We start from the raw sequence: 22,106 nt of genomic DNA on the forward strand, positions 1-22,106 counted from the left end.
ACAATAACTTATTTCACCAGTAAATTGCTGTTGAACCCCACATGGGAAAAGGGTATTTTACAATTACTGTGAATGCACCACGAGGCTACCTGTTTTAAGTGAATGCACCGTCTGTGTTGTTTAATTCTGACAACGGCAGCTGCAAGTGAACGCACCGTCTGTGTTGTTTAATTCCGACAACGACAGCTGCGAGTGAACGCACCGTCTGTGTTGTTTAATTCCGACCATATAAACATAGTACTAGTAGTACTACTAGTACTACTAGTACTACTACTGTATATCTATGAATTGCGACAACGGCAGCTGCTGCTGCGCTGCAGAGCAGACTGTTACATCCCGCTGTTGAAGTCCTCCACAGTGAAATACAGTCACACATTTTACCGGTGTTTAATCCAGCTGCTAGCTAAAGGTAGGCTAACGTTACATGCTGTCAGGTGTAGTGTAAAGTCAAGCACCGAAATGAGGCACCGAAACTTTCGTTCTTATTCGGTCTCGTTACTACCGTTTACGTCGGCACCGGTTCCCTATTGGCACCGAGTTTCGGTACCCAACCCTAGACTTGACTGAAAAAAAAAAAAGAGTAAAAAGGAAAGTGGCGTGTATGTTTACGCAAAGTCATGACATCACGTTGTCATCCCGGTTTACCTACATTTTGACGTATGGGTCGGAGTAGCCGTTAGCGTCCATGGCAGCCAGGTGAACGCAGCGCACGACGCCCACCAGGAGACGGTTCTGCTGGGTGCTGTACATGAGGGAGATCAGGATGCGACCACGCTCCTCTACCTCGCCGCCGTCTTTCCCCGGCTAAAACAGAGCAGAGGGGGAGCAAATAGATCAGTAGGGGGGCATGGAAAGATCTGCAAGAACCTCCCGATCCTGGAGCACACGTGTCAAACTCAAGGCCCGCGGGCCAAATCCGGCCCCATGCAGCTTTAGATTCGGCCCGTATTGTCACGTTACGCTTCCTGTGTCAAGTTTGTGTTTTGTTAGAGATTCATATTTGGTTTCAGAGTATTTACACAAGTCCTGTTTTATTGTGAAGGTTCCCTGTTGTTTCTTGTGTTGTCTGTTTACTTCCTGTTGTTCCCATTCCAGCTGTTAGTGATTGTGTGTCCCCGCACTAATGTTTTGCACCTGTGTCTCACTGACTACGTTTACATGCAGCCAATAACCCATTCAAAACCGGAATATTAGCAATAACCCAGTCGCGCACGGCCATGTAAACACCGGCAAAAACCCGAATATGCTCATATTCCGGTTTTTAAAAACCCGAATATGCTACCTGGGTTACCCCTTTTATAACCCGAAAGTTTGGTCATGTAAACTTGTATCGGCATATCCCATCAAAATGAACATTGATTTGTGTTCTGCGCATGTTCTATTCACAAGGAGTCTCGGTCTTTTGAGTAGAGGAACTTCTTGTATGCACCAGTAAAACATAGTTATAATAATAATTATATACTATAATAATATAGTTATATATATATATATATATATATATATATATATATATGTCAATGCAGAAAACCTGCACGCAGTATAACGGAAGTAAACAAGAAGTAGAGGTAAACATGGCGAGACGCAGCACAGCACCACACTTTTGGAGCTTGGAGGAAACCAGTTTCTTCATTAGTGTGGTGAAAACCATGAATATAATGTCTTTTGTTGACGGCAGAAAGTACCGAGATAGTGAGATTTATAAGAAGGGGACCGAAAAGTTATTGCGTCTTAAGGTTGTCCGTAGGCTACGTCCAGACGCTAACCGTGCCTCGCCGTTTACTTCTGGATATCGCCATTTGATTACAAATGCCATGTATACAGGAGTAACTCTCTCTGCTCACGCATGTAAACGGGTTATTCCGAATGTTTCAGAAACCCGAATAGTGACCTTAACCCGACCATAACCCGAAAATTGACAGCTTGTAAACGTAGTCAATGTCTTTTCTGTTTAGTGTATTTAAGTTCGGTCTTCCCCCTTACCCCAGTGCGAGATCCTGCTTCCCCTGTGTACAGCCTTCGAGCGTTATTTCCTAGTGTCCTGAGTCCTTTATCTGATTGTTAATTCCTTGGTTTTGACTTCTGCCTGCCACTTTTGGACACTTTTCGCTGTGAGTTTATACTGACTTTTTGCAATAAACATTTGCAGTTATGTACCTGAGTTGTGTATTGTGGGTCCATACGTTTGTGAGCTTGATACGTATATCAATTTGGGTTCACAATAAGTGAAAATGTTTCTTTTAAAACTGCAATTACCTGACGTTCAAAGCAGAATTTGGGCAGATTTGCCGACTCTGAGACTCAGAAATTCCCCCAGAAGCAGCAGAGAGAGAGTTTTCATATTCAGGCTGACAAACTGGTTGTTTTAAAAAAAAAAAAGGAATCATGGTTTTGCTCGATTTTCTAAATTCTACGAAGGCTAAGGAACTCTTTTGATGACTTTCGTAGGGCTTCATGTCAACAAAAAACGTGACAAAAAGCGTACAAAAATGTCAGAAAAAGCAACAGATTTACAAAAAGGTGACAAATGTCTGAGAAAGCCGCAAAAAAGTCGGAACAAAAACAACAAAAATGAGGAAAAAAGCTACCGAAATGTTAAAAAAAAACGTGACATGCAGTAACAAAAACACATCAATAAACTCTCCATGTCTGGCCCTTGGTGGGATTCTCTTTTTCCAGTGTGGCCCTCTGGGAAACTGAGTTTGACCCCCCCCTGATTCTGGAGGAATCGGTCATGTTCAGACATGCTCCGAAAATAGCAAGCCTTGCCTCATCTTCGTAGAGAGAGATGCCTCTGGCTCCGCCCGCGGTTGCAGTTCTCTTCGTCTGCGAGGGAGAAAAAAGGGACGAGAGTACAGCAGGTTAATATGAGCAGCGCTGGAATGTAACTAAGTACATTTACTCCAGTAAACTGTACTGCAGTCCAAATGTTGAGGTACTTGTACTTTACTTTAGTCTTTTTACTTTTCATGCCACTTTCTACTTCTACTCCGCTACATTTCAGAGAGAAATATTGGACTTTTTACTCCACTACATTCATCTGTTACAGCTTTAGTTACTAGTTACTTTAGTTACTCCACTACATTCATCTGGTACAGCTATAGTTACTAGTTACTTTAGTTACTCCACTACATTCATCTGTTACAGCTTTAGTTACTAGTTGCTTTAGTTACTCCGCTAAATTCATCTGTTACAGCTTTAGTTACTAGTTACTTTAGTTACTCCACTACATTCATCTGTTCCAGCTTTAGTTACTAGTTACTTTAGTTACTCCGCTACATTCATCTGTTCCAGCTTTAGTTACTAGTTACTTTAGTTACTCCACTACATTCATCTGGTACAGCTATAGTTACTAGTTACTTTAGTTACTCCACTACATTCATCTGGTACAGCTTTAGTTACTAGTTACTTTAGTTACTTTAGCTACTCCGCTACAATCATCTGTTCCAGCTTTAGTTACTAGATACTTTAGTTACTCCGCTACATTCATCTGTTCCAGCTTTAGTTACTAGTTACTTTAGTTACTCCGCTACATTCATCTGTTCCAGCTTTAGTTACTAGATACTTTAGTTACTTTAGTTACTCCGCTACATTCATCTGTTCCAGCTTTAGTTACTAGTTACTTTAGTTACTCCGCTACATTCATCTGTTACAGCTTTAGTTACTAGTTACTTACTAGTTACTTTAGTTACTCCGCTACATTCATCTGGTACAGCTTTAGTTACTAGTTACTTTAGTTACTCCGCTACATTCATCTGGTACAGCTTTAGTTACTAGTTACTTTAGTTACTCCGCTACATTCATCTGTTACAGCTTTAGTTACTAGTTACTTTAGTTACTCCACTACATTCATCTGTTACAGCTTTAGTTACCAGTTACTTTAGTTACTCCGCTACATTCATCTGTTCCAGCTTTAGTTACTAGTTACTTTAGTTACTCCACTACATTCATCTGTTCCAGCTTTAGTTACTAGTTACTTTAGTTACTCCGCTACATTCATCTGCAATGTACTCCTACATTCATCTGTTCCACTTTGTCAGCTTTTATCATCAGTTCCACTTTTGTCTTTAGTTACTCCACAATTCATCTGTTACAGCTTTAGTTACTAGTTGCTTTAGTTACTCCGACTACATTCATCTGTTCCAGCTTTAGTTACTAGTTACTTTAGTTACTCCGCTACATTCATCTGTTCCAGCTTTAGTTACTAGTTACTTTAGTTACTCCACTACATTCATCTGTTCCAGCTTTAGTTACTAGTTGCTTTAGTTACTCCACTACATTCATCTGTTACAGCTTTGGTTACTAGTTACTTTAGTTACTCTACATTCATCTGTTCCAGCTTTGTTACAAGTTACTTTAGTTACTCCGCTACATTCATCTGTTACAGCTTTAGTTACTAGTTACTTTAGTTACTCCGCTACATTCATCTGTTCCAGCTTTAGTTACTAGTTACTTTAGTTACTCCGCTACATTCATCTGGTACAGCTTTAGTTACTAGTTACTTTAGTTACTCCACAATTCATCTGTTACAGCTTTAGTTACTAGTTTCTTTAGTTACTAGTTACTTTAGTTACTCCGCTACATTCATCTGTTCCAGCTTTAGTTACTAGTTACTTTAGTTACTCCGCTACATTCATCTGTTACAGCTTTAGTTATTAGTTACTTTAGTTCCCCCCTACATTCATCTGTTCCAGCTTTAGTTACTAGTTACTTTAGTTACTCCGCTACATTCATCTGTTCCAGCTGTAGTTACTAGTTACCTTAGTTACTCCTCTACATTCATCTGTTACAGCTTTAGTTACTAGTTGCTTTAGTTACTAGTTACTTTAGTTACTCCACTACATTCATCTGTTACAGCTTTAGTTACTAGTTACTTTAGTTACTCCACTACATTCATCTGTTACAGCTTTAGTTACCAGTTACTTTAGTTACTCCGCTACATTCATATGTTCCAGCTGTAGTTACCAGTTACTTTAGTTACTCCGCTACATTCATCTGTTCCAGCTTTAGTTACTAGTTACTTTAGTTACTCCACTACATTCATCTGTTCCAGCTTTAGTTACTAGTTGCTTTAGTTACTCCACTACATTCATCTGTTCCAGCTTTAGTTACTAGTTACTTTAGTTACTCCACTACATTCATCTGTTCCAGCTTTAGTTACTAGTTGCTTTAGTTACTCGACTACATTCATCTGTTCCAGCTTTAGTTACTAGTTACTTTAGTTACTCCGCTACATTCATATGTTCCAGCTTTAGTTACTAGTTACTTTAGTTACTCCACTACATTCATCTGTTCCAGCTTTAGTTACTAGTTGCTTTAGTTACTCCACTACATTCATCTGTTACAGCTTTAGTTACTAGTTACTTTAGTTACTCCGCTACATTCATCTGTTCCAGCTTTAGTTACAAGTTGCTTTAGTTACTCCGCTACATTCATCTGTTACAGCTTTAGTTACTAGTTACTTTAGTTACTCCGCTACATTCATCTGTTCCAGCTTTAGTTACTAGTTACTTTAGTTACTCCGCTACATTCATCTGGTACAGCTTTAGTTACTAGTTACTTTAGTTACTCCACAATTCATCTGTTACAGCTTTAGTTACTAGTTTCTTTAGTTACTAGTTACATTACTCCACTACATTCATCTGTTCCAGCTTTAGTTACTAGTTACTTTAGTTACTCCGCTACATTCATCTGTTACAGCTTTAGTTATTAGTTACTTTAGTTCCCCCCTACATTCATCTGTTCCAGCTTTAGTTACTAGTTACCTTAGTTACTCCTCTACATTCATCTGTTACAGCTTTAGTTACTAGTTGCTTTAGTTACTAGTTACTTTAGTTACTCCACTACATTCATCTGTTACAGCTTTAGTTACTAGTTTCTTTAGTTACTCCGCTACATTCATCTGTTACAGCTTTAGTTACTAGTTACTTTAGTTACTCCGCTACATTCATCTGTTCCAGCTGCAGTTACTAGTTACTTTAGTTACTCCGCTACATCATCTGTTCCAGCTTTAGTTACTAGTTACTTTAGTTACTAGTTACTTTAGTTACTCCACTATTCATCTGTTACAGCTTTAGTTACTAGTTACTTTAGTTACTAGTTACATGTAGTTTATAAAATCTGATGTTTGATTCTAAATTAAACTAGCCGACAATATAACGGCTACAAGTCTACAGCTGAGATGAAGAGACCATTAAACACACAACTGTGTGTGCATGTGTGTGTGTGTGTGTGTTTGGATCCTTTACAGTTCCTAAAATGGGAGGATTTTACTTTTAATACTTCAACTACATTTTCTTGATGATACTGATTTACTGAAGTAACATTTCCACTGCAGGACTTTTACTTGTAACAGAGTATTATAACCAGGGATGCACTGAATCCAGCATTTGGCTTCAGATTCGGCTGAATATTTGGGCTTTTTGACAGGGTTGGGTTTCGACTGAACCTTAGAGTTATTTCCCAGGGAACCGAACCCTACGCTTGCACTCGGCGCGCTACGCTGGTCGCCGTAGTGACGGCGCCGTTGATGACTGGAAGGTGTTTACGTAGGTGGAGCGTTCAATGCAGCAGGCTGTGAGGAAGTGGACATGGATCTGGTGAGCAGTAGGCTGTGAGGAAGTGGACATGGATCTGGTGAGCAGTAGGCTGTGAGAAAGTGGACATGGATCTGGTGAGCAGTAGGCTGTGAGGAAGTGGACATGGATCTGGTGAGCAGTACGCTGTGAGAAAGTGGACATGGATCTGGTGAGCAGAAAAAGTTGTTGTTTGGCAGAACTTTCAGTCAAAAGAAGGCCATTCAAGTCCAGCTACATGTTCAATCTGTTCAATGCTGATTGGTCTGGTGGTGGCGAGGACCCTAAACTATACACAACATGGCCGCTGTTACAACATCTGGTCTGAAACATCTGAAAGAATACGAGTTGTGCACGAAGGAATCTCCAGACAGCAGCCAGAATGCAGCAACTTCAGGTACAGCAAAGGAAGGACAGTCACAGTTTACTTCATTAAAGATCCCATGACATGAATATGTCACTTTATGAGGTTTTTTAACATTAATGAGTTCTTTCTTATGAGTAATTCTGCACCAAGGCTGAATTACGGGAAAGAGATTTCAGATACAGTATTAGGGGACCACTAAGGTCTATATAAAAGAGACTTCAGATACAGTATTAGGGGACCACTAAGGCCTATATAAAAGCATCCAAAGAGGGGACCTTTAATGTGTTTACTGCGTTCATGGACTGAGCATGGGAGGAGGATTTTGGCAGAATCTGAACCAGTGGATTCTGTATTCGGCCGAACTCCAAAAATCTGGATTCAGTGCATCCCTAATTATAACAGTGTGGTATTAGCACTTTTACTGAAGTAAAGGATCTGAATACTTCTTCCAGCGCTGAATAACAGATTCATACAACGAGAACACAAAGCATGGCTTGAATGCGATTGAGTTTGACTCACAGGGACGACTCTCTCGAGACACACGTTGAAGTTCTTCTTCTGGTTCATCTTCAGTTTCTTCAGCGCCACTCGGGTTTCCCCGATAAACTCATTATGCCCAAACTTGTCTTCGTCGCAGACAGACAGCCTGCGAATCAAGAAGAGAGTCAAATAAATCACATACAGCTTCACAGAGTCAAGTGAGGGCACATTAGCCGAGGGCTCGACTGGACGCTGTCTGAGGTGTGGTATCCACCTGAGGGTCTTACGCTGCATGTCGTCATCCGTCAGGCCGTGGTAGGTGAGCGTCTCGTTCCACGCGGGGTTGCGGGTGTTCCTCAAGGTCTTTGTGCGCAGCTTGTTAGACTGTTAGAAGCAGGTTAGATCAGGACAAAGACATGTTTTAATTCTCCACTACATCACAGTGATTAAAGGTCCCACATCAGGCTCATTTTCAGGTTCTTACTTGTAGATATAGGCGTAGATTTCTGGGGAAGATGCAGAGATACGTCCCTCTCAATATTTAGAAGAGGTAGACTAAGGTAGAGTAAGCAGTGTATAATATAGATACAGTACAGGCCAAAAGTTTGGACACACCTTCTCATTCAAATGAGTTTCCTTTTTATTTTCATGACTATTTACATTGTAGATTCTCAAAAAAAAGTGTGAAATAACTGAAAACATTTCTTATATTTTAGATTCTTCAAAGTAGCCACCCTTTGCTTTTTTATTAATAAAGGAAAAACTTCCACTAATTAACCCTGACAAAGCACACCTGTGAAGGTAAAACCATTTCAGGTGACTACCTCATGAAGCTCATTGAGAGAACACCAAGGGTTTGCAGAGTTATCAAAAAAAGCAAAGGGTGGCTACTTTGAAGAATCTAAAATATAAGACATGTTTTCAGTTATTTCACACTTTTTTGTTAAGTACATAATTCCATATGTGTTCATTCATAGTTTTGATGCCTTCAGTGAGAATCTACAATGTAAATAGTCTTGAAAATAAAGAAACACATTGAATGAGAAGGTGTGTCCAAACTTTTGGCCTGTACTGTATATATATATATTTTTTTTTTTCTAAATGTTTATATCAGAAATATGGGTTTCCTTTTAACTACCTAATTTTAATTACCCAAAAATAACACGGATGATTCCACACAATGCGCTTCGCAAGTACAACAAAAGATAGGATCTCTACTTTCATTGACTTTTGGGTGTTTAATTAAAATAAAATTGCATTTGAAAAAAAAAAGAAAAAGTTTCAAAACCAGAATGAACGTTGACATATACCCTTCTGTTATTATTATCCTTCCTTTAATATGAGTCTATTAGTTCATAATTTCTGCATTATAAGTATAATTTCCTATAAATGAGGTTTATTTACCATGAATTCCAAAAATGTAGTAAATGTAAAACTGGTAATAAGTTGGTGTTAGTGGTGTTTATAAATGGTAGTGAAAAGATGCCTTAAAAGTCAAAAAAAGAGCCAAAAACATTGAAAAAAAGAGACAAAAGTGTCGATAAAAGCGACAAAAACGTCAGACACTTTCAGGACGACAAGTACTCGGTCGAATGGAAGCCAACACAAGGCTTAACAGAATATATTATAAGAAAAACAAAATGTCTTGTTGAGTTCAGAGTTTGTTTGAGTTTTAAGGTATGCATCTATAGTTGAGTTTGTGTTCTGTATAGAGGTGTGAATCTTCACTGATCTCCCGATTCGATTACGATTATCATGTCTTCGATTCGATATCTCGATGCATCACGATGCGTCAAATCCATGTTTCTATTAAAGCCATGTAGGATATTTAATTCATAGCTTTTCAAGCTTCAAAAACCAAACATTCTGCAGTGCTCTAATACTAAATAAACTGGATGCATAAAACTATCCAGCACTGAGCACATGGCACTTCCTGAATGTGCAAAACATACCAGAATATGTAAACAGAAATGTTGTCAGGCCTACGTTAAATTGTAAACAGAAATAATCGATTATGAGCCGGACGATTATCGATGCAGCATCGTCCACGTCCATGATTCCATGCATCGATTATTTGATTCATTTCAACACCTCTAGTTCTGTACCGTCTTATGTGTGTTTGTATCTTCATGTGCAGTGTCTCGATATGGATTTCTTGACATCATCTCCATGCTGGTGTGTTATGATTTTGTAAATTCACACCACAAGGTGTCAGGCTTGAGCTAGCAGAAGAAGCAGTCAGAAATCACCACCCTTTCCTTTCCTTTCTTTTTTTTACTTGGCAAGACATTAGGGCAATAAATCTTTTAAAGGAAGTAAAAGCTGAATGTAGGAAAGGTGCGTCTTTTACCTTACTCGCCCCAGGCAGCAGATGAAGTTTGATATAAGGATCTGCCAGTCCGTTTGAGTCCATGGGCTTAAGTCCCTGAGGAGAAATGCAGCACCGTGTCCATTACATCGGCATGAATGGCGGAGAGCAATTAAGCCAAAGTGCCTTTCAGGAGTCTTTTGACATAAACCACTTGATTGTAATTGCCTCACAGTGTGAGCGAAAGAGGAGTGGTACCTTTGCTTTGAGGATGCTACAGTGGAGGCTGTTGCTTTCCTGTTCGTAGAGCAGACTGAACTCCAGAGAGCCCAGGGTGGCTGAAAGAGACCCAGACCAGTCGTTACGTTAGACTACTAGAGTATAAACAGGGAAATATTCTCTTGTAATGTTACAACATTTAAACTGGACCCTATTTTCCCTAAGTCTAAGTGACTGATGTGAACAAAAATCTATGAAGTTGGTCCAGTATTGAGCGAGAACGCTGTAACCGACAGCTGTGAACCGGGCTGCAATGTAACCCTACAGGACAGATGTGCAGAGTCAGTTATCGTCCACTAAAAGTTCTGTTGTTGCCGCTGACAGACTCAGATTATTATTCTAAGAGTCTGACAACATTATGGGATGGATCCCTACAGAGATAGAGCTTTTAGTTAAAGAGTAAGATCCTTTTAGTTTAACATGAAACAGCCCCGAAATCACCATCACCAAACTCCACCAGACTCCATGTAAATAATCAGGACTTTTAGCGTGTATAGAGCCAGCATATCTCCACCAGACTCCATGTAAATAATCAGGACTTTTATCATCGTAAAACACACTTCATTCAAAGTGGACAGAAACTAAATAAAAAAATAGAAAGCCGTCTTGGTTCATCTTCCCACTGTTCCAACAATCACCACTCTGGTTTGGTTGAAATAAACCCTTAATTCACCCATTTACATGTGGAGATATGCTGGCTCTATACACGCTAAAAGTCCTGATTATTTACATGGAGTCTGGTGGAGATATGCTGGCTCTATACACGCTAAAAGTCCTGATTATTTACATGGAGTCTGGTGGAAATATGCTGGCTCTGTACACGCTAAAAGTCCTGATTATACTCTTTAACTAAAAGGTCTATCTCTGTAGGGATCCTTTCCATAATGTTGTCAGACACTTGGAATAATAACCTTACATTGCAGCTTGTTTATAATAATAATCTGAGTCTGTCAGCGGCAAAAACAGAAATGTTGGTGGACGAAAGTGAAGGTGCACAATTGCCCATTAAAGCTACATTGCAGCCTGTTTCACAACTGCCAGTTACAGCGTTCTTGCTCAATACTGAACAAATTTAAAAGAGTTTAGTTCACTTAGACACCAATGCATGTGGAAATAGCATCCAGGTAGAACAAAATAAACCAAAATTACTCTTTAATTTCACCCTAACGTACGGGTTGACATGAGTGATTTCCTTCAAATCATTTAAGTTAAAAAGAAAATGGGGTGTTTCTTTTTTTTAAATAAAGCAAAACACATAGTCAATGACAATTTGGCAGCATCTCTGTTCCCCTCTAGCTTCGTGAGAGCGTCCTGATCTGGCGAGCTCCAGTTTTCCACTCACAGATCAGTCTGGCATCTTGAGATGGAGAACATTTGGAGCCGTTCGCCAAACGACCGACCAATCAGCGTTGGTTTTGAGGCGGGTTTAGATTTTCAGACAGCGGTAGCCCTAATTCTGTTAGCTGCTCGCTAATGCTTTTTCCTCTTGGATCCTTCTTTTGGAATATGGACCAGGAACCTGAAATGGTGCCTTTTATTCCTAAATTCTCGTTACACAAACGGCAAATCTCCTTTACCGACATGTTGCTTGCTTGCTGAGCTAACGAGCTATGCTCTGCCTGCAGCAGCAGGGGTAGCCTGGCTCATGGTTGTATTTTCACACGCTTCGTTGATCTGATTGGTTGATTTGGCCCCGTCTATCACCAACTATAGGTGGTAGATAGACAGATGGTTTATCCTATCAGCTAACCAGGATTTTCGCCCCTTCCCAAAAGTTCTCCAACGGAAAGTTCCCAGATGGATATGCCGAGCTAATGCGAAGCGATCCATCTGGTGGAGTCAGGTTAGTTCCCCTCAGGGCTCCTTAGACATACTGGGCTGATGCTTGTTTTCTCTCTTCAAGTCTGCTGGTAATAATTCATCATTCAATCTATAAATTGCACCAACAGTCCTCGCTGAAACTGAAAGTCTATCGAGCTGGGTTGAAAATGACAAATGATAAGCGCCGTATGTTATCGAAGCAGGGTAATCAATAAGCGAGTGAACAAAAGCAGAGGAAGACATGAATCAATAAGTCATAGTGATGCATCAACTAGAGTTTTTTTTTATATCCTTCACACCCCATTTTAATGATGATAACGGTGCTGTGGTATTTGTGTCCTGCGCCTGTGGCATCACACGGCCTTCATTCTCTCGCTGGGGGATTGGGTGTTAATTTATTTTATTGAGGTCCGGGAATATGGAGCTATCTGTGCAAATAGTTTGAGATACAACAGGGCCAACAGGGTTTAGATCCAATCCCCTGTGTGTGTTGGGAGGGAGAAAACTGCAGAAATAGCTACAGTACGTGTCTGTTCTCTACGGAGATGTGATGGTGGGAACAGTTTGGTCCCGCGATGCCGACTGGTTTCAGACACTCAGCCGGTAGGATAGGGTTAAAACAATGTTCGATAGCGGTACTGATACCAATACCGTGACTTTGATACCGGTTCTTAAAGGTCCCATGATTGTGCTCTTTGGATGCTTTTATATAGACCTTAGTGGTCTCCTAATACTGTATCTGAAGTCTCTTTTATATAGACCTTAGTGGTCCCCTAATACTGTATCTGAAGTCTATTTTATATAGACCTTAGTGGTCCCCTAATACTGTATCTGAAGTCTATTTTATATAGACCTTAGTGGTCCCCTGATACTGTATCTGAAGTCTCTTTTATATAGGCTTTAGTGGTCCCCTAATACTGTATCTGAAGTCTCTTTTATATAGGCCTTAGTGGTCCCCTAATACTGTATCTGAAGTCTCTTTTATATAGACCTTAGTGGTCCCCTAATACTGTATCTGAAGTCTCTTTCCCAAAATTCAGCCTTGGCACAGAATTACAGCCACTAGAGCCAGTCCCACAATGAGCTTTCCTTAGGATGTGCCATTTCTGTGTCTGTAGCTACTGAGGAGGAGAGAGGGGGGGGCAAGGTGGAGGGTGGGGGTGTGGCCTTGACTAACTGCCACTTTGCTCGTTTGAAAGCCATGTTGTCTCTCTCTCTCTCTCTCTCTCTCTCTATCTCTCTCTCATGGGCGGGCCAAATTCTCTGGGCGGGCAAAGCAGAGAAAGGGGAGGTAACCTTTCTCTTTATGACCTCATAAGGAGAAGATTCCTGATTGGCCCATCTGAGCTTTCATTTTCTCAGAGGCAGAGCAGGATACCCAGGGCTCAGTTTACACCTATCACCATTTCTAGCCACTGGGGGACCATAGGCAGGCTGGGGGAACTCATATTACTGTTAAAAAAACCTCATAAAGTGACATTTTCATGCCATGGGACCTTTAAACGATGCTTTTTTCGATACCAATTTTATGAAACAAAAATAAATTATGGCACTAATCTTTTTTAGTATTTCTTTTCCAGCTCCGACTACGTTAGTGGTAACATAGAGTTTTTCCTGCGTATCTCTACAACGTGCAACGTTAGACAGCCAATCACAAACATTGTCAGATCTTGGTAGAAGCATGCTACGTGCTGATTGGCTCACTGACGCTGATTCCTCCTTAGGTGTTGAAATTGGGTATTGAATGACGAGGCATTTTTTGATACTCGATACTTTAGAGATTCGGTCGGTGCCTAATAAGTATTGAATTGGGTCCCCAGCCCTAGTGGAGGAAGGTCTGGCTAGTCCACACAGCATTCTGGGATGGTAGAAAAACATGCTCTGGTTTATTGGCATTTCTTTAAACCACTGGTTCTCAAACTTTTTTCCATAATGTTCCCCATTTGAATTGTGTTTTTAAGCCACGTACCCCCTGATCAGCGATAGATTTACCAAACAACAGCCATGTAACTGAAAAAAACATTTAAATGCTGATGAAAAAAGGCGACAAAAACTTTTAAACATGTAAAAACTTGGAAAAAGTTGGTAGAAAGAAGGAAGTAAGGCAAGAATAGGTGGAAAATAGTATCAAAAACTTAGAAAACAGCAACACAAAAAGTGACAGACTTCTAAAAAAAAACACACCATAGGAAGAAGGAAGACACACTTGGTGACAAAAATCTTGAAAAAGGCAGAATTTATTTTTTAAAGCGACAAAAACTTCGACAAACTTGGCGAAAAAAGAAGACAGTAGAAAAAAGGAAGGAAGGAAGGAAGGAAGGAAGGAAGGCAAGAACAGGTAGAAAATAGTGACAAAAAGCGACAAAAACTTTTAAAAAAAAGTGACATACTTCAAAAACAGCGACAAAAACTTAGAAAAAAGCGCTCACATACCCCCTGCAGTCCTCCAAAGTACCCCTTGGAGTACACGTACCCCCATTTGAGAAACACTGCTTTAAACCAATCACGATTGTCGTGGGCGTGGCTAAGCTCCGGACGGAGCCACGGTGCCTCTGCAAAATAGCCTCTGGAAGGAACTTGTTTTGGTGGAACATTCAAAAGTCGTTTTAGTCGCTAACGTTTCGCTTACTAATTGCGTCATGGCGTCTCGTTCTCGGAGACTAAGCCACTAACATGACCATAACCAGTGTTGAACGATAGTTCATGAACTCGTTCATATTTTGGGGTGAACGTGAACTGTAACGTACATTACCGCCTGATGAACGTTACCGTGAACTCCTTCATTCTGGTGTCTGTGAACGCCACGCTCTCTCAGTTTAACTTCGTCCAATAGCGCGCCAGATTTCTATAGAGCCTTCCAGGTCAAAACCAGGGCTAAAACACACCGTAAACAGGCCTAAATATGTAGCGGGAAAAACACCCAATCTGGCAACAGTCACCAGTGTCTCACCGCCACATAGGTCATCCAATCAGAAAGCAGCGTGGAGGCTTCGTACGATCATTTAAACACGTTTTATAACGAGCTCGGTGAGGATGGAAACATCTGACATTTCTGGGCAAACTTTGCCCGCCGGCTTTCAAAAAGAAAATCCGCACTTCAGTCCCATCCACAGCAAACCACACACACACACACACACACACACACACACACACACACACACATCCACAGCAAACCTGAAATGGCACGCTGAACTGAAGCACCCGACTAGACTAGTTTGAAAAATAAATAGCTCGCGGCAACATATGGAAAATAAGAACTATGAACTAAGTTCATTTTGGGAACTGTGAACTTAGTTCAAAATGTTGAAGTATGAACTATGAACTGAACTAGTTCATTTTAAAATTTGTGAACTGAACTTTGAACTAGTTCATGTAGAAAGTGAACTTTCCCAACACTGACCATGGCCACTATGTGATGAGGCAGGTTGGGGTGGTGCATGGGGGTTGATGTCCCAAAAACCTAAATAAAATATTGATGAGCTATTGCTGCTTATTACTAGTTTCTTTCTTAATCTCTGTTTGGAGATCTTTGTGTCTTTGGAACATCACGTTGGTGATGAATCGCAGCCCAGAAAAGTTACGTTATATAAGAGAAAAATTAACTAATGACACTTGATCATTTTGTTCCCCAACGGCTACGCTAGGCAACGAAACTCCTCCAAAGAAAATGTGTGTGGGCAGTCTCTCTCTCTTTTTTTTTTTTTACCCAGAACCTTATTTTCTGAGTGTCTTCCTTTGAGGACTTGAGTGTTATTTGATTTATATTATATCATCGGCCCTGCTTAAGTGCTGTCTACTTAATGGGTAACTTAGTGACAAAATTGCTCCTGTATTGAGCGAGATTCAGTCCACTAAACATTGACAGACTCAGATTATTATTCTAAGTGTCTGACAACATTATGGAAAGGATCCCTACAGAGATAGACCTTTTAGTTAAAGAGTAAGATCCTTTTAGTTTAACATGAAACAACCCCGACATCACCATCACCAAACTCCACCAGACTCCATGTAAATAATCAAGACTTTTAGCATGTATAGAGCCAGCATATTTCCACCAGACTCCATGTAAATAATCAGGACTTTTAGGACTTTTCTATCAAATTCTGCTTAGGGCCCCCAAAAGGCTCGGGCTGGCACTGAAAACTATCAAAAGCCGTCTTGGTTCATCTTTCCACTGTTCCAACAATCACCACTCTGGTTTGGTTGAAATAAACCCTTAATTCACCCATTTACATGTGGAGATATGCTGGCTCTATACACGCTAAAAGTCCTGATTATTTACATGGAGACTGGTGGAGATATGCTGGCTCTATACACGCTAAAAGTCCAGATTATTTACATGGAGTCTGGTGGAGATATGCTGGCTCTATACACGCTAAAAGTCCTGATTATTTACATGGAGTCTGGTGGAAATATGCTGGCTCTATACACTCTAAAAGTCCTGATTATTTACATGGAGTCTGGTGGAAATATGCTGGCTCTATACACGCTAAAAGTCCTGATTATTTACATGGAGTCTGGTGGAAATATGCTGGCTCTATACACGCTAAAAGTCCTGATTATTTACATGGAGTCTGGTGGAGATGGCCGCAACCTGCTCTATACACGCGAAAGTCCTGATTATTTACATGGGTCTTAGGTGTCAGATGGCTACATGCTTTCCATAAGTCCTGATTATTTACGTAGTCTGGTGGATATGCTGGAGTTTATTATTTTCATGGTCGTGTAGTTTGGGGATGGTGATTTCGGGGCTGTTTCATGTTAAACTAAAAGGATCTTACTCTTTAATTAAAAGGTCTATCTCTGTAGGGATCCTTTCCATAATGTTGTCACACACTCAGAATAATAACATTACATTGCGGTCTTGCATTATATTCGACCAACATCAAAGACAGCTGTTTCCATCAGTCACTAAGAAAACAGGGTAAGTAACCCTTTTAATCTACACACATCAGCCACCTTACTCCCTGGAAGAGTGAGCAGATGTTGTACTCACTGGCTTCATCGGAGTCATAGTCGTTGGCCTCCTCCTCCTCCTCAGCCGGGGGAGGTTGCTGTCGGGCGGGGGGAGGAGCGCTGTAGGCAACGGGCTGTTTCCGGTCCTCTCTGGCTGCTACGAGAGGCGCTCTCTGCTCCGGAGGAACCGCACCAGAGGAGTACGATGCTCCATCTCCTGCCACTGGGCCTGCAAGCACATTCAATCATCTGAGACTGCACAACACCACAATAGGAACGCAACATATTTCATTCCTATGAGAGTCTCTCACTGACACATTAAAGTGATGGTTCGGAGTAATTTCACCCTAGGGTCCTTTGCACCATGACCTCGAGCCAAACACCCCAGAAGCTTTTTTCACCTGGGTCTAACATTGGACGAGTTAGCGTTATCAGCTGAATAGCTTAGCGCAGGGGCTAATGGACCCAGGCTTGTATCTCGTAAGTTACCCCACTAATAATGCCCGAAATGATACCAAACTTCTACATTAGTATAAATAGGTTATGCAGTCATAAATGATGGATTGGAAAAATTTGTAAGTACACCAGACGTTTATGTAAATAACACTTGCCTGTTGGCTTCTCGTCTAAAAAGCTACCAAAATGTTAAAAAAATAAAGTGACATGCAGTAACAAAGTCTGGCCCTCTGTGTGAATCTTCTTTTTCCAGTGTGGCCCTCTGGGACCCCTGCATTAAGGCCACATTAACATTGCATGAGAGAGATGTGGCTTTCTCTCACCCTGCTGGGCGGCAGCCGGCTGAGGTCTGGAGCTCTGGACGGGCACCATCTTCTTCATCACCACGGGGCTGCCCGGCGCCACCTCTTCAGGGCCCGCCCCGCCTGTCGCCATGCGTGCAACTGATGGTTTAGGGGCCACAGACGGGTAACCGGCGCGGCCCTGCGGCTCGGGTCCTACAAGTAGAATGAATAACATAATACAGTAAACACACAGACACACACTGTACATAGAGCTCAACAGTGTGGTTCATTTTCTCCTTTATTTAGATTAATTACATCCGCAACCAGGATGGCTGCGCCCGTAACGGCAAACTCATAGCTGATCTCCACAAACCAATGGGTGACATCACACATGCTCTGTCCATTAATATCATACAGTCTGTGTATACCGTGGTATACAGGGGCGGATCTAGAAAAATATTTATGGGGTGGCAAGATGGGGGCAGGAATTTTTGAGGGCTGGCAACATATGGCAGACGTGTATATACTGAATTTAATGATGAGAAATAGTATATACACACTACAAAAGGGCACAGGCTGCCATTTACAAACTCATACAGACAAACTTGCAAATCTCATGCAATCAATGTCCTGCATTTGAATTGACCATACAATGTGATCTCACTTAATAGGAGATAGAAGTAGGATAGAAGTAAGGGGCATTATCACAGTAAAGGCATTAAGGTAAGACGAAGCAAACAGTTTTTGACTGACTGCAGTCGGACATTGTAGATTGGAGCTCGTAAATGGTCAAATTGGCCATAACTTTTAATTTGTTGCTGCCAACTGGGGTGGCAGCAGGGGTGGCAAGGCTTTCTGTTAGGGTGGCATGTGCATGTGCCACCCTATGCCACCCCGGTAGATCCGCCCCTGGTGGTATAGGCTTCTATTTCATTGTTGTCTTACACTGTGTGAGCGTTCCCTAATGCTGCTGCTGTCCCCTGACTCTCGGCTTTTTCGTGGTGCTCATGAGAGGTCAGGAGACTCCTCTGAACAGAAGCCATACCGCCAAATTTAATTCGTAATTTATTCAATAAAATTTCCTAAAGAATTTTCATTGTCTGTGTTGTTCTTGACTTTAACTTTTGACTTTAACTTTTTGGGTGCTTACGTGCTGAGGTGTTTTTTCCTGTTCCCACACTGTTCTTATCTTTATGAGGATAGTCTGAGAGTCGCTTTTTTATTTCCCTCTCCTCTCCTTCATGTCATGCTGCATCTATCCCTGTGAGAGTTAGGAGAGAGTTGAGATGGCGCCGCATATGGCGACTCGGTGTGTCTGTGCATGTTGCTTTAATGTGACATGCACCTACGGCAACAAGACAAATTCCTTGTGTGTGTAAACGTACTTGGCAATAAAGCTTTTCTGATTCTGATTCTGATTCTAACGAACCTGACAGAAACTTATTTTATTAGCAATGACATGGAGAAGAACTACACTACCCACAATCCTAAGCGTTACAGCAATGTGTCTGATTGTTGGAGGTCACTGTTACCATGGAAATGTTTACAGCACTCGCAAAATGGCAAAACGAGCTGCTCCCTCTGAGGTCTATGATGGTTTCTGCACACAGTCTTGTACCTTTGCCTTTTTTTTAAGGCTGTTTTCAAAATGTTATTTGGCGCCGAATCCAATGTGTTATGGTCACGGTTCATCTCGTAGCTGGTTGGCTTTGGTTAGACTTTTATATAACTTCATCTAAGGATTTAATGAAACGTCAACGGAGATACTAAAAGGGGGAAAACTACTTCCAGAGCCGTTCAAAAAGAGGGCGGTCACTGTTGAGCTCTTTTTTTGGCTTCACTTTGGTTACAGCGGGAGGAAGAGAAGACTTGTCGTCCATTTTTATTTTACAGGGTCGACACGCATAATAATCACACTACTTCTCCTGCTGCAGTGGAATCTGTAATACTCCCTTCGTCCCTCTGGATACTTTTGATGTTGCAGCTTTTTCATTGCAAAGACACTGACCTACATACAACGAGCTGCAGCTGTACCAGCTACTGTACATCAGCTGGCAAACAATATGCTCCAGCTACCGTGATAGGTTGGTTTGATAGACAGTTTTAAATGGTTGAGTTGGGCGCCCGGATGGGTCAGTTGGTATAGCGTGCGCCCCTATAGAGGTTTGCTCCTCGAAGGTAGCGGGCCAGGGTTTGACTCTGACCTGCGGCCCTTTGCAGCATGCCATTCACTTTCTCTCTCTCCCTTCATGTCTTCAGCCGTCCTATACAAATAAAGGCCTAAAATGCCCTAAAAAAATAATCTTTAAAAAAAATAAACTGGCAATCATGTCATAGCCTAAAACACCCCCTGCTTTATCGCCGAATTTAAAACCAATGAGACCATAATTCAAAACAATTAACATGATTCTGTGTTGGAGAAGACTTAAAACTAGCGATCGAGACCATAAAACTCATTATGAAAATGTTTACTGAGGTAATAAATCAAGAGAAAAGTGGGTCACTTTCTCATAGACTTCTACAGAAACCGAACTCCTTTTGCAACCGCACGTGTCGCCCCCTGCAGGAAGTCAGATATAATGCAGGTTTAAGGAGTCTCCCCCTGCAGGAAGTCAGATATAATGCAGGTTTAAGGAGTCTCCCCCTGCAGGAAGTCAGATATAATGCAGGTTTAAGGAGTCTCCCCCTGCAGGAAGTCAGATATAATGCAGGTTTAAGGAGTCTCCCCCTGCAGGAAGTCAGCTATAATGCAGGTTTAAGGAGTCTTCCCCTGCAGGAAGTCAGCTATAATACAGGTTTAAGGAGTCTCCCCCTGCAGGAATTCAGCTATAATGCAGGTTTAAGGAGTCTCCCCCTGCAGGAAGTCAGATATAATGCAGGTTTAAGGAGTCTCCCCCTGCATGAATTCAGCTATAATGCAGGTTTAAGGCACTTCTGCATTTGCAGCACAACCGAACCGGATGCCTTGTCCATTAATATTTACAGTCTATGGCACTCACGTGTGCCAGACTGCCAGTAGGCTACCAGGGCTCCCAGATATCTCAGTTGGTGGAGCGGGCGCCCATACATAGAGGTTTAAAAGTCTCTCGATGGGCCTCAGACCTGCGGCCCTTTGGTGCATGTCATTCCCCCCCCCGCCTCTCTCCCCTTTCATTTCTTCAGCTGTCCTGTCAAAATAAAGGCAGAAAATGCCCCCAAAAAATAATCTTAAAAAAATCCAACGTTTTGGTCATCTATTTTCGACACTTTTGTCAGTTTTTTCGAAGTTTCTGTTAATATTTTTCTGCGTTTCTTTTATGTTTTTTTTAAGCTTTTCAGTTTTTGTCACTTTTTAGAAATTTTTTCCTACGTTTTTCAACATTCTTTTATCAAGTCTTCTTTACATGCTATAAAACTGAATTAAACACCCAAATACAATGAAATTAGTGAACTGATCATTTATTTAACTTGTGAAGAGCGTTGTATGGAACCATCCACGTTATTTTTTTTGGACAATTTGATGAAAGAAACCCAAATTTCTGCATTTTTTGAAAATGGGTCAAAATTGACCTGAGGACAACAGGAGTTAAACATTGCAGTTGGTGCTGAGTGGAGCGTCTGTCATGGTGTGATTGGTTATGTCGCTGTCAGTCCACGAAGCTGATCGCGGTTACGTGTCAGTTCTTCTCATCTCCAGTCCTATCTGTATCTGTGAGAAGTGGCACCGTCCTGAGTTGAAAGAGAGCCTACTTTATTCTACTTTATTATTTTTTTGACTACTTTAACTACCCACGGAGGAAAACCTATGTCTTCGGGTATAGCGCCTCGATGTTCGCTCCTTGGTCCTCGGGGCAGAAATAAGAGCTTTATGGTAACTTCAGGTTCAGCCGAGGACCGAGCCATCAGATAAGGGACATGAGATGCAACGTGTACCTCCTATGGCGCCATTTTGATGCTACCAAGCCATCACCTCCCGTTAGCATCCCTTTGACTCCCATTCATTCTGGCGTCACTTTGACAGAGAATAACTTTACATCTGAAGCGTTTAAAGACTCTATTTGTCCGTTGTTTATTTCTAAAGAAACACGACAATGTATAAAAGGCTCCATTACCTTGTACCTCACGTTATGGCTCCGTAGCAGACGCTTTTATAAAAATAGGCTAACGATTGGGTCATAACCACGAGACTTACTGTCACACAGTGGAGGAATTACCGTATAGTACAGGAGAATCTCACAGGCAGTTTGGACTTCCGTTAGCTGTTTAGGTTTAATGACTAATGTTAACTAGCATGTTAGTGATCAGTAATTAGCCTGTGCCTATGTTATCTCCTTACATATACCTACGCTCTCCGTCTCTGTAAGATTGGGAATGATTGAGATTTCTCTCGGCACAGCTACCAGAAGACTTCACACTTTCAGACAGGTTGCTCACGTCACATCTACGTCTTCAAGCTCAGTTGGAGGCTGCTCAGTAACGCTCAGCCAGCACCGTCCAGAGACACAGGATCTGGTGGTCCATTTCTTTAACTGTCTGTGGATGTACTTTATATCTCCCTTTCCCAGGCTGTTACACTACCCCCCTATTTTATGGGGGGGAATCAC

The 22,106-nt window shown here is 41.4% G+C and overlaps 1 protein-coding gene across 2 annotated transcripts in view; it reads right to left on the reverse strand.

Moving 5' to 3' along the window:
* LOC120559991 (rabphilin-3A-like) overlaps positions 1–22,106 on the reverse strand; it is an 89,862-nt gene that overhangs the window by 5,198 nt on the left and 62,558 nt on the right. For both annotated transcript variants that reach the window (XM_039802073.1, XM_039802071.1), the window contains 8 exons: positions 17,563–17,736; positions 16,824–17,012; positions 9,986–10,065; positions 9,770–9,844; positions 7,694–7,803; positions 7,459–7,585; positions 2,767–2,823; positions 650–804 (listed from right to left, as the gene is read on the reverse strand). In XM_039802073.1, the coding sequence (XP_039658007.1) occupies positions 650–804; positions 2,767–2,823; positions 7,459–7,585; positions 7,694–7,803; positions 9,770–9,844; positions 9,986–10,065; positions 16,824–17,012; positions 17,563–17,736 (967 nt within the window). The remainder of the gene's footprint in view (positions 1–649; positions 805–2,766; positions 2,824–7,458; positions 7,586–7,693; positions 7,804–9,769; positions 9,845–9,985; positions 10,066–16,823; positions 17,013–17,562; positions 17,737–22,106) is intronic.

The sequence above is a fragment of the Perca fluviatilis genome, chromosome 6 (genome assembly GCF_010015445.1).
Source record: "Perca fluviatilis chromosome 6, GENO_Pfluv_1.0, whole genome shotgun sequence".
In the NCBI taxonomy this organism is placed as follows: Eukaryota; Metazoa; Chordata; class Actinopteri; order Perciformes; family Percidae; genus Perca; species Perca fluviatilis.